General features: G+C 45.8%; 1 protein-coding gene across 3 annotated transcripts in view; it reads right to left on the minus strand.

The window, feature by feature from the left end:
• The window catches only part of pear1 (platelet endothelial aggregation receptor 1), a 34721-nt gene that overhangs the window by 7923 nt on the left and 14102 nt on the right, over positions 1–12696 (minus strand). For 2 of the 3 annotated variants that reach the window (XM_048261544.1, XM_048261546.1), the window contains exons 2-9: positions 7489–7599; positions 7111–7212; positions 6702–6802; positions 6170–6262; positions 3541–3787; positions 2749–2854; positions 2395–2531; positions 1700–1912 (exon numbers count right to left, since the gene is read on the minus strand). In XM_048261544.1, the coding sequence (XP_048117501.1) occupies positions 1700–1912; positions 2395–2531; positions 2749–2854; positions 3541–3787; positions 6170–6262; positions 6702–6802; positions 7111–7212; positions 7489–7595 (1106 nt within the window). In that variant the 5' untranslated portion in view covers positions 7596–7599. Of the gene's footprint in view, positions 1–1699; positions 1913–2394; positions 2532–2748; positions 2855–3540; positions 3788–6169; positions 6263–6701; positions 6803–7110; positions 7213–7488; positions 7600–12230; positions 12301–12696 lie in introns of those variants that run through there. The other variant, XM_048261545.1, reaches the window with a different exon arrangement.

Consider the following 12696-nt stretch of genomic DNA (forward strand, 5'->3'; position numbering starts at 1 on the left):
AACATGCACTAACAGCAGAAAAAGTAATAAAAGTATATAACATAAAAACACAACTAAGCAATAAGGACAGTAGAATATAAAGAATATAATAAAATACAAATTATACTACATGTAAATAACACTAAATCTAAATCAAGTCTAAAACAGTATCCACATAGTGTGCTTAGGGGTGATTAAGCATGAGGCGTTTGCAATGACTGAGGCAGGGACTGAGCCTGTGATTCTCTGTGCATAGTAAGGGCTCTGTGAGAGTGAGTGTCATGGTGATGGTGCAAATGAGTAAGTCCAACAGTGCAACAGTGCAAGAATAAAGTCTAGAGACCAGCATAGAATAAATATGGACATATAAGAGAGTAAAAAGTCACTGCACTATATCATCAGTGTACAGGTCCTTGCTTAAAAAAAACTGGACTTAACAAAGACGTGTAGCCAGAATATGCAGAATATGCATAATGAATAGTGATCATTGGTTGGAGACTCTTTTTTGTCCATCCCTAGAGCCATGTAATCCAACCAATCAACATGGGTTGTGCTCTTTCTTTATTAGATGATGTCACCAAGGTTACAGGTTCCACTGAAGTATGAATCCAACACATGTGAGTGTTGACTAAATAACTAAAAATGTTGGGAAAAAGACAGTCATGACATTTCTCCAGGATTTTAAGCTGCTTCAAGCCAATCACTTCTCATTTTCAAATCCTATAAATTTCAAACTTCCACAGCCTCTGCGTGGGACTTGATATGGTTCCACCTGACCGCAAAATAAAAAGTTTCTGGGACAAGCTACATGGTGCTGTTGCCTAGAGAATTTGATGCCAAACACAAATAAATCAAACTGCTATCGATCTGGGTAGAACCAAAGGCAGGAGCAAAAGCTCCAACTGGCATTCAGAGGTCCTTCTTCTTTGTTTTTACCCCAAAAAGTATGCTTTAGCTCATCTTTTGGCTTCAACACGTGAGAACAAGTGTCTGCAAAAGTTCAATGGGGAAACCAGAGTGGACCCATAAAACAATCCTGAGATGGAGAGAATGCCTCTGAGTACAAGAGAAGAGCACTAAGACACTAGACCTTTACGTTTGAGTCTTTGGAGAACAGCAAGGAACTGGATGAGCAGATGTACTAGAATTGTTCATCTGTCTCTGTCAGAGAGCAGTATTTTCTCTTTCAGTGTGTGTGTGTGTGTGTGTGTGTGTGTGTGTGTGTGTGTGTGTGTGTGTGTGTGTATAGTAATGTGATGTAATGTGTGAAGTATTTGTGGTGAACAGCAGACACACAGATAGAGAGAGAAAGAGAGTGTGTGCATGTGCATGTGTGTGTGTGTGTGTGTGTATGTGTATGTGTGTGTGTGTGCAGGGATGTAGTGGTAATTGGGAATTCTGTGATCACGGTAAAGCGGACTGCGTCATGGGGTATCAGATTTTTAAAAAGGCATTTGGAACATGTTTTATGATGGTGGAGGTTATTGTCCAATGTTTATAACAATGCCAGTGCTATTATATGGTTCATAGAGTGTTGATGAGGGTACATATTGTGAATGTGGATAATACAACATGATTTTTTGAATGTTAAAAGTTGTTTTTGTGAGAGGTGGATAAACTCATTTACTTGCGTTTAGCCTTCACCAGCCCTGTGTGTGTGTGTGTGTGTGTGTGTGTGTGTGCCTGTGCGTGCGTGTGAGATGTTCCGTGTGTAGCACACCTGATAGTCTGTGGCGAGTGGCAGAGACAGCGCTGTTCGCAGTGCATCCCAAAGGCCCCGTCAGCACACATCCTCTCCCGGCAGTGCGGGCCCCTGAAGCCTGGCTCACACAGGCAGCCCCCGTGGATGTTGTAGCAGCGGGCGCCGTTGGCACAGTCACACACACCTTTACACTCCTCACCGTAGCTGCCCACGGGACACTCCTCATTACACCTGCAGGTCAAACACTCTCACGTTACAGATAAAGACATTGGATATTTTGAGATATGTTACAATTCAAACTAATTTATTTCATTACTTCCTCAAAGTAGTGTCACTGATCACTTTTGCTTATTTTTTGATAAATGAGAGCAGACAGAAATTAATTTAAAGCTTTTTACAGAGATGAATATATTCCAATGTAATTTACCTCATTGGTATTCACCAAGATTTTGATTAGTACCTGTATTTACATGAGTTTTTAAGAAACTGCAACTGATTATGATCACGTCTATTTTGTAATTTAATTACATAACTCTGTTATATGTAACTAGTTACCCCCCAGTCCATTTCATTATGTTTGAGGTGTTGCCACAGGGACATATTATCCATGATCGGGGTACAGTCTCTTAAACGGCATACATATTCACAACTGAGATAATTGAGGCACTCAGGACTGAGTCGAGTCGAGTAAATAAATGATAAAGGCTACAAACCTTTCCCCAGTGAAGCCAGCAGTACACACACACTGGCCAGTCTCTGGATCGCAGTGGCCGCCATTGTGACACACACACTCATGGGCACAGTTAGCCCCATAGCGGCCCTCTGCACAACGCTCTGTACAAACGACTCCCTGGACAGAGGAAGGCAGGAAGAAGAAGAAGAACAAGAACAAGAACAAGAAGAAGAAGAAGAGGAAGTAGAAGAAGAAGAACAAGAAGTAGAAGAAGAAGAAGAAAAAAGAAGACAAAAGAAGAAGAAAGATAGAGAGAAAAAAGATAGTTAAAGTCTGCTTTTCCCTCCGGATCCAAGTAATAAATGTTATGTGGATGACGCGTTGGATTTCTTACTGTCCATCCTGGGGGGCAGATGCAGACGCCATTACCCTGACAGAAACCGCCATTTTGACAAGGACATCGCCGAGGACAGCGTGACTTGGGGCAAGCTTTTTCACAGCTGTGGAACATTTCAAAATGTTATCATATTACCTCTGTCTACAGCTACACTGTACTACACTGTACAGTTACTGCTACTACACTGCACATATCTGTCCATGTTGTTCATACATTGTTCATACTAAATATCCATATCTAATCTGCTTTTATAAGGCTACTGCTAATACATTGCACACATTTATATTTATATTTAATTTATGTTACTGTAAACCATACCACTTTCTTGACTGTATACTACTGTCTACACTGCACTATATGTCTTATACAGTTCATACTGCACCACCTGTCCACAACCCTGGTGAAAGATGTTTGACTCGATAGCCAATCAAATACACCCTCTATTCAGTGCTCCTGTAGGTACATTCTTGATTAGCTGGAAAAGTTTACTACTTGGTCTGAGTTCCTTTATTTGCTTCCCATTCATATCACCAGGACTGTGTACAAACAGCAAGATTTATTTGAGCACACACAAAGACAGTTTAAAATCAAGGACTGCACCTTTAAAACCATTATACTTTTTATGCCAGGTTATGGCACTTTTAGTGAACAATATGTATGTTCTAGATAACTACATCATTTAACACGCACACACACACACGACACACACACACACACACACACACACACACACACACACACACACACACACACACACACACACACATTGCCAGATGTCTTTCTACTCACAGAGTGCCAGTGAAACCTTCGTTGCACACACACTCTCCCGTCACTTTGTCGCAGGTGCCTCCTGTTCCGCACTTGCAGGACTCTTTGCAGCCTGGGCCAAACGTTGTGGAAGGGCAGGCCACCTTGCACTGAGAGCCGGTGTAGCCTGGCGGACACTTGCAGGAGCCTGTGGAGGGACTGCACTGACCTTCGTTGGCACACTTGCAGGTCCTGGTGCAGCCAGGGCCCCAGTGCTGGTCATCGCAAGCTGCACAGCAAACAAATCAACAGGTGACAACCTTTACACAGCGTTCCATTTTGGGAGGTCAGAACGCTAACAGAGAACATCAGTGGAGTGTTTGGGATTCATCTCCCAAGAGAAGAACTCAACATCTCTCCATCTCTCTATCTCTCCCCTTCTTTTGTCTCTGTGTGTGTGTAGTCATGAATTTGTTTGAAAGCAACCCTCCCCCCCCCCCCATACACGTCTGTGTTCTTCAGCTGCTCTAGATCGCGTTACCTGCGCTGCGGGCCAATTGACAGCGTGATTTGCATGGGGCTAACAAGACAGATGAGGTTCAAATCGGGAATTTTACAGCTGCTGGAGTGCGGACTGGGGGAAATAAAGCAACACGGCTCTTGCGACGGACGGACGCACAAGATTGGATTTCAATCATCCTCTCGTCTAGACGGATGATGATAATGTGAGGATCTGCTGTGCCTGGGTCAACGGGCAGCCATCACAAAGACACACACTCTCTCTCTCTCTCTCTCTCTCTCTCTCTCTTGCAGGTCTCATCACCTCCCTCAACCAGACACCCCCAGCCTCTTACCTCCCAAAACCGAGTGAGAGGGGACATCTGATCTCTTGCTATCCTCTTCAATCACACGCCTTCACTCTTTCTCCCAATCCTGCTGAATGCTAACTGTTATTCAGTGGCCTGCGGTGATGAATGAGTTAGTCAGGGGCTACACATAGGTCAGCCCTGCTGTTTTCTTCTGATCTAACTCCAGGAAAGATGTGCTTTATCAGCCCAAATCTTGCTGTTTTCTTTTTGGTCAGGATGAATGTCTTATTTAGGACGGGCCAAACGGTTATGAGCGTGTGAGCTACGTGAACAAATAAATGTGATGGTGCTCCGAGCGTGCGTCACACGACCACGTTATGGAGGACTGAGCTGGAGCAAGACGCTGTTTACACAGGACTCCTCCATGAAGGGGCTTCAAGGCCGGGAGGCTTGGCCCTAAAAAACAAACACTGACATGCATGCTGTGTTAAGAACATGTTAACCAAAGAGGGTCCAAACTCAAATGTGTGCAGCTTTTAGGAGCGAGCAAGCAGCTCAGTCCAAGTCTGCTGCTGACCCGAAAGTCATCTGGTTCCCAGAATACGGCCGGAGAACTCATGAGCTGCTTTTTTTTCTTTTTTTTTTGGAGAAAAATGGGCTCCAAAAAAGGCCAATTTTTGGAGGAGGCAGCGAGGAGTACAAAGAATTGCTCTCGTGGGACGCGCGCGCCGAGAGGTTGACGGAGCCAGAGCTGTCACCCAGTTCTTGGCGCGTGTCGCTTTCGGCTCCTCTGGTCTTCGTGGCGACTGCTCCAAATCAACTGGAACGCATATGTGTGCAGATGTTCCGCCGATTCACGCCACGGATCAGAATCTCTGATAGTCTATTCTCTGTGGCTCGACTTGACTATGGGTGTTGAGACTAATCTCAGTAAAGCCCTTACCAGTGACAGGGCGCCGGGTCTGGTGATAGTGTCAGACCCGGCGCCCTGTCACCCGTCACCTTCCCCCACCCACCCCACCACAGCCTCCACACCCACAGCTCCAATCTTTCGTCTGATGTTTGTGTTAGGATGTGCTTTCCACCGTTCGTCTACGTGACGAGATAATGAAGGGTCTGAAAACGCCAGGTTTCCACGGTGCACCGAGTTGCTTGGAGCATGTGGGAAAATTCCTCCCTTCTCCCTAGCGCATTCTCTGGCTTGTGGTGGAGGCCTTGACTCGACTCCTACCCCCTTCCCCTCCTCCTCCTCCACAACCACCTTCACCCTATCATCTTCCCCTCAGCAAAGCCTCTCGGTGGGGTGCTAAGACAGAGCATATGGCTGCACTCTTCCGCAGTCCGCCACCCCACTGGTACCTCACATGATCCCACATACGAGAAGTGTCAGTCCAGCCCCCTCCAATTACATGGGCTCCGGAAAGGGCTGATGACAGCAGCCAACAATGCACTTACCAACCCGAGGCAAAAAAGCTGCACAATTTTCCATTTCCTTTCCCCCATGTCATCTCAACCCATCGCGCACCCCCTTTGCTTATGCTACATACAGTATCTGCACTCTTCCATTGCACAGCTCTGTTTATGCAAACCCACCGCGGGTGTTTGACTTGACGCTGAAGTTCAATTACTGTCCACATAACAACGACGGAGCGAGGGGGTTTGCAGGCCGTAATGCGGGGTTGCCTCCTCGGCAAGTGGCTTTAATAACACGAGCGGCTGTTGGGCAGCGCTCTCCTCTGTCTCGTGTGTGTGTGCGGCTGCATGAATGGGCCCTTTGTGCGGAGTGTGCGCTGGGAGAGTGAGAGGTGTCTGGCCAGGGGGAGCGAGCGTAGGGAGCGAGTGGGAGCGGGATCTGGACTCACCGCTGGAGCAGTCGTCGCCGCGCCAGCCGCCCTCGCACTGGCAGCGGTCCGGGGCCATGCAGCGGCCGTGCACACACTCCCTGGTGCAGCGAGCTGGCAGAGAGAGAGACACACACACACACACACACACACACACACACATACAGAAACACACAGAGAGAAACACACACACACAGATGTGGAGAAATGAGACAACATGGAGAGTCATGGGTGTGATTTATTGGAGAGGACATTTATGTGTAAAACTGAGTAAACAAGCACGTGGTCAGCGCTTGGCATGGTCAGGCTAAGGACGCATGCCATCTAGCCTCATCGGCTCTAAGATTCCCATGAGCGCCAACCCTTACAGCACAGAGAGGTCTACCAAGTGGAAATCCTCTCAATGCTAATCGAATCGTACAATTCAATTCAAAATCAAATCTATTTCGCACTCCAGCAATGAACCCTGTCTTCAAATGTCATTATCTCAGATTTCCACCCCTACAAATTATACCTAATTTCTGCACTGACGGAAGTGTTTGATGACACTTACGGACACATTTGTCTCTGCTCTCGTAGAAGCCTGGACAGCACTGGTACCTTCGTCTGTAATCTGTCTTCACTGCCTGCCTGTAGGCTGTCTTGTATGTTATCCTGAGGAGAATGAAAAGCAAAAAAGAATGATTTTTTGTGTTGACATATGCCTGTACTTCAGCAACACCAAAATGCTGCTTTGAAGATCTCTAACTTTGAGTACCTTTTTTACAGGTACACTTGCTTCTTTCAACAGCCATTTATCTCATAAACAAGTGGCTGCCCTTTTTACTGATGGAAATGACAGGGGGGTAATGGTATGATAAGACTTGGAAATAACTTTCACTGTTGTCTGTTTTCTACCACACACCTGGTCTGAAAACAAAGAGTCTGCCCCCTTATGGATGCCATGAAAGGGAGGGTCTTACTTGTGTCTGGTGCACTTGTTGGCATTCCAAGGCTCTGAGCATGACTCCTCAGACACCTGGTCGTATGGGTGGGCGTACGACTCCTTCACAGATGTGGTGAAACTGCAGTTGGGACAAAAGCAAGAAATCAAACACATGTCATCAAGACACCATTAGAGAGCATGAAGCCTTCCGAGGACCATCTGTACAGCACAATGCAACTGCATCAAATCAATGCAGAGTCATCAAGATGCTGTATTACTGAATAGGGACATATAATATTACTCAAGTTAAATAGGTGGTGAAAGAAGCAAACACAGTTGTTGTTCTAGAATTACAGATCAACAGGGAATGCAGCCATTTGAGGAGATCTTGGAACCGGCGGCTTGTTGAGCTTACCTCTCCCATAAGCTGCATACGTTGGGATCCCGTGGATTTAAAGGCTGTGCAAGATCACACAGAGAGCCGAGGACAAAAAGGACCACACAGAGATGTGCTGACATCATGGTGCTACAAAGGAGGACAGAGAGAGAAAAGAGAGAGAGAGAGAGAGAGGGAGAGGGAGAGAGGGAGAGAGAGAAAGAGGGAGAGAGAGAGAGAGAGAGAGAGGAGAGAAAAGGGGAACACATGATTGAAAACAGCTTTTCAAAATGTCCCCTTTCTTAAGCCTGGCAAGTAAATGCCTCCACGGAATGGTCCGGCCATCTCTGGAATATCATTCATAGCATTCATAATTAGGTCATCCCAAGTTCAATGGGGACACTGCATTATCTATTGCCCAGGCGAAATTTGGAATTCACTGTTGTCTATTGCAAGCCAGAGAGTGATAATAACTCTGCATTTGTTTTCAAAGACTGTTGGGGGGGATCTGGGCAGACTACACTGCATTGCTTTTAATGTGTTCTCACTGCAGACAATCCAATGATTATTGTCACAAACAACGTTCATAACTCCACATCTGTGAAATGTCTGCTGTCAAATCATACAGCATTAAGCTCAGGACTGTGAGGTCATTCAATATATTTATTGGGGCACTTCAAAGTGGTAATTTTAGTGACATTTACAGCAATTGCCAAGCGACTGTAAAATAGCAAAAGTTACTTTTTCTCTTTTTGCAGTCTATCTGCTATTGAATATGGCTAATGCTATGTCCTGTGGTCCAACATGAAATTGACACAGCCACAGTGGAGAGAGCTTTTTCCACATATGGAGCGTAAAATGGAGGAATTCTAGAGAAGCGACACCGGGTGAAGAATGTGTCTGTCTGCGCTTCTATCCTACTATTAATCAGCATAAGGTCTCCATGCTCTCACGCAACAGCCATGTCACACACACACACACACACACACACACACACACGGAATGACAGAGGCAGACAGACAGACAGACAGACAACCACACACACACACACACACACACAAACATAGCCACTCAAAATGCACACATGAATTATGAGCATACATACACACGCAAGCACACAAACACAAACAATGCAGATTTAAACACACTATAAAAGGATACAAACAAACACTAAATACTCTCCCTCTCTCTCTCCTCACACACACACACACACACACACACACACACACACACACACACACACACACACACACACACACACACACAAACACACACATCAGGGACATCTGGTTTTAATCTGACCGGCGCCCCGAGGGACGGCCCGATAGGAAGGGGGCAGCCCCTGGCTCCCATGGAGAGCCTATCCTCTGCGGAAGGCGGCCTTTAAGAGCTGGTCAGCTCGGGACCGGGCCGCGGCCATGCGGGGAGCTTTTCCTCGGCCGTGGGAACACAGCGGTGCGCCACCAAACTACGTCAACTACGTCACCGCGACTGTCGTGCAGCACTTGTTTTCACAGTTCTCCCACGACAGAACAGAAGTTCACAGTGAGTGGCACTATCAACACCATCAGCCCCCCAATCTCTTTAAAGATACCGACTTACAACCACAGTATTGAAGAATCGCAGTAGTTGTCTGAATTCAGGACGGGTTTCTTTAAAGTACAACAGAGTACATGCGTATTGGAGTTCAAGCTCTGTAGCACCGGCTCACAGCCAAACAGTGAATCAAACGAGGTCTGGAGAGGAGCTCTAAACCCAGATTGGTGCCTTAAAGATGTTATCAGTTTCAAAGCTCTCCTTTCGTCAAATGCGCTCTGGCAAAGAGCGCCTTTAAGGCCTGCAAGAAAATAATGTCAGAAAAGAAAGGAACCCCACAAAAACAGACGTTTATAGGAGAAGACAGACGGTTTTCATTAAGGAAGGCTATAGGGCCCTACCAGTCACTTCATAGGACTGGGGTAAATAGTTTAATTAGGTTCTCTCCCTCTGGGGCGCATCACACACACACACACACACATATACCACACACACAAACACACACACACACACACACACACACACACATATGCCACACATGCACGCAAGTACACACTCAGTCACACACACACACACACCCATACATGCGCACACACAAATGCACACACACAGAGCTTCGTTAGGGAAAAAGAACCCTAACCACAAAGAGATTCTTAAAAGCTGACACATCACTTACATGGTTAATGGTTATAGCGTGGGGTGACTGTCATGCTGTTTTACGGTAAATATGGGTTCTTACTGTGGTGTTTCGTGAACTTCACTTGACAAACATTTTTGACAAATCCCCTCCTTCATCCACCAGATTATCCTCTCTAATCAACACATGCTTTCAGGTGCTAGCCCCAGTCCGTCCACCTAATGGCCCATTTCCTGTATGCAGTAATGCTGGCGAAACTAGCCCCAACTATAGTGTTGGTGTAGTGATGTCAGATGCCAGCTTAACCCTTAAAGGTGTAGGTTTTTGAACATTCTAAGTTCCGCAACAATTGAAGGTTCTAAAATTCTATGTTGAATTCAATGAACCCAGATATTCTTTAGAACGTTCATTTCCCAACATTCCCGTCACACCGGTGTGACGGTACTCCTTTAATGTCTAGATTGTAAGTCGGCAGAGTAGAGAGAATACTCATAGAACAAGAACCATTAGGCATGAGACAATGTTACTGACACCAAGTCAACGAGGTGTCTGGAATTCTCTGGCGTGCGTGGTGGCGGCGACGGCTCACAAATGAACATTCTGGGTTTGGATTTAATGAGCGCTGCAGACAGTTGTACCCGATGCCTGTCCAGCTTTCATGTGGCACTGTCAACAGGGGGGAGGAGTAGCAAGAAAAAGAATTAGACACACACACACATACACACATATACACACAGACACACACGAGACACACGACGAGGAACGAATGAAAGACGACGCGACGACGCGACGCACGCACACACACATAGAGTACAGTACACACACTCAATTGCAAGCACACAACTCTGTCAGTCACAAACATAAACAAACACAAATACACAAAGGACAAGCATCTACACATATTCACATGTACAAAAAATGCTCTCACACAACAAAGCTAGATAGACGTGTGTGCTCTCTCACACCCCCACACACACACACACACACACACAAATGCACACACACAGACACACACACAAAGACAACCACACACACACACACTCAATTGCAGACACACAACTCTGTCAGTCACGAACATAAACACATATAAACAAACACACACACACACAAAGGACAACCATCTTCACATATTCACATAATAAACAAATGCTCTCACACAACAAAGCTAGAAAGACATGTGCACACAAACACACACACACACACACACACACACACACACGCACACACACACAGATTTATGGCCACATTTGCCAGTTCCCTCATCAACGTGTGTTTGCTCTTTAGGCTGGAAAATGAGTCCCATACTGAGAAAGTGGATATTTTTAGCAGAATGCTAAGATACTCACTGACTCACTGGTCTCAGCCAGTCTCAGCTGACGAATGTCAGGCACTCTCAAAACTGAAGGGAAGGGGCCCAAAAGTGAACACAGACCCCAGCAACCCAGAGCGCTCAATCAATTTAAAAGGCCTCGCAACGCTTTTTCCAGAACCAGATGAAGACTCGGAACGGGGGACAAATGGAAACAGATGGAAGGCCTTTCCAGCCATAGTTTCAAACCCCCCTTCACTTTGTTTTGGTGGAATGCTGGAGTTCTCTCTGACACTTCTGTTATTGTCATACTCGCCATGCTAATGTCCCCTCCCAATGCACACATGAAGTATCATTGTTTAGCTCGAGGCGAGGAACCTTGATCTTTTGCCCATATTAAGCACAGTCTGTTCGCAGGGATGACTCGAAAAACTTTTATGGGTGACTTGATCATGCCTACTGTTTCTCAACGTAAAAAGCAAACAAAATAACCCTAGGTCCTATTGATTCATTTTACAGCTAAAATCTTACATCAAAACTAAAAAGTGTGGGAAGAAATACTGTGTTTGAAGGATTGGTGGAGCGGCAGCCCAAGCTCAGGTTATGCACTGTCCCAACTCAGTGCCATTGTCAGAAACTAATGTGGCACTAATATAAATGCAAAAGTTCAAGGCACTGGAAATTGCAAATCCACACGAGTTACAGTGTTCCAGTAAACCTATTTTTGCATGGTGAGTGGTCTGTGTTATAACAGAATAATGATCTCCTGAAGAGACGAGCGCAGAGGAGAAGAGAAGGGATCCTTTTTTTCTATTTCCTTTCTTAATGTCGTTGTATAGAAAGAAATCCTACACGCAGCACATGGCAAACACGCAGCACATGGCACTGATCAAGTTGCTGCTTTTCTCTTTTCTCCCCCCCTACTCTCTCTCTCTCTCTCTCTCTCTCTCTCAAACCCTCTCTCCTTCGCTCTCTCAAACTCTCTCTCTGAGGTTGGATGGCTAATTGAGGTAGAAAATATTGCTCACTCTTTGGAACTGGGGATTGTGCAGACCAGGAAAATAAAAGGGGGGAGAAAAAGAAAAAAAAAACAAGTTGGCCATGGATTGGGGACAGAGAGAAGAAAAAAGAGAGAGAGAGAGGAGAGAGAGAAAAATGGAGAGAGGGGTGTGTGCTAAGGACATACAAATGCTGAGGTGCCAAGTGAACCTTGTGTTCTCTATTGGGACTCAAGGGTTGCCATGTTTTCAAAAAAGCTTAAAAAAAAAGAAAGAAAGCGCACTGGTATCAAATCCTCACCTTGGACTCTTACCGACCGATCTGGCCAGTACTGGATCGATTGTAATGTTTTTATTTCATTCCCCTGTAGACTCACGCACAGGTCATGTTGGAATGCTTAAGGGGTCCATCTTCCAGAGAGCCCAACAGCATGTAAGCATAATATATGGAGGTGGATGGATGCAGGGAGACATCACACAACAGCTGGCCGAACTTGATGACTGATGACCGTTGCATAACTCACTACAGGCGGAGCAGTGGCTGCAGCACCCCAAAGCGTTTTACCAGCAAACCAAACACTAAAGAAAGCTACAGAAGGCGCATTAGCCAGCTACAGGTTCTTATTAGTCCCTATGTGCAGGGTCCCTTGAAAGCCTTTTGGTTTCAGATGGTTACCATGAGAAGGGCCAAAAAGCACAGGCTTTCACATGGGGACAGAGAGAGGTATGCGTGCCATTTGGAAAAATTATTGTCCACTAAGGGACCA

The sequence above is a fragment of the Alosa alosa genome, chromosome 13 (genome assembly GCF_017589495.1).
Source record: "Alosa alosa isolate M-15738 ecotype Scorff River chromosome 13, AALO_Geno_1.1, whole genome shotgun sequence".
NCBI lineage: Eukaryota > Metazoa > Chordata > Actinopteri > Clupeiformes > Clupeidae > Alosa > Alosa alosa.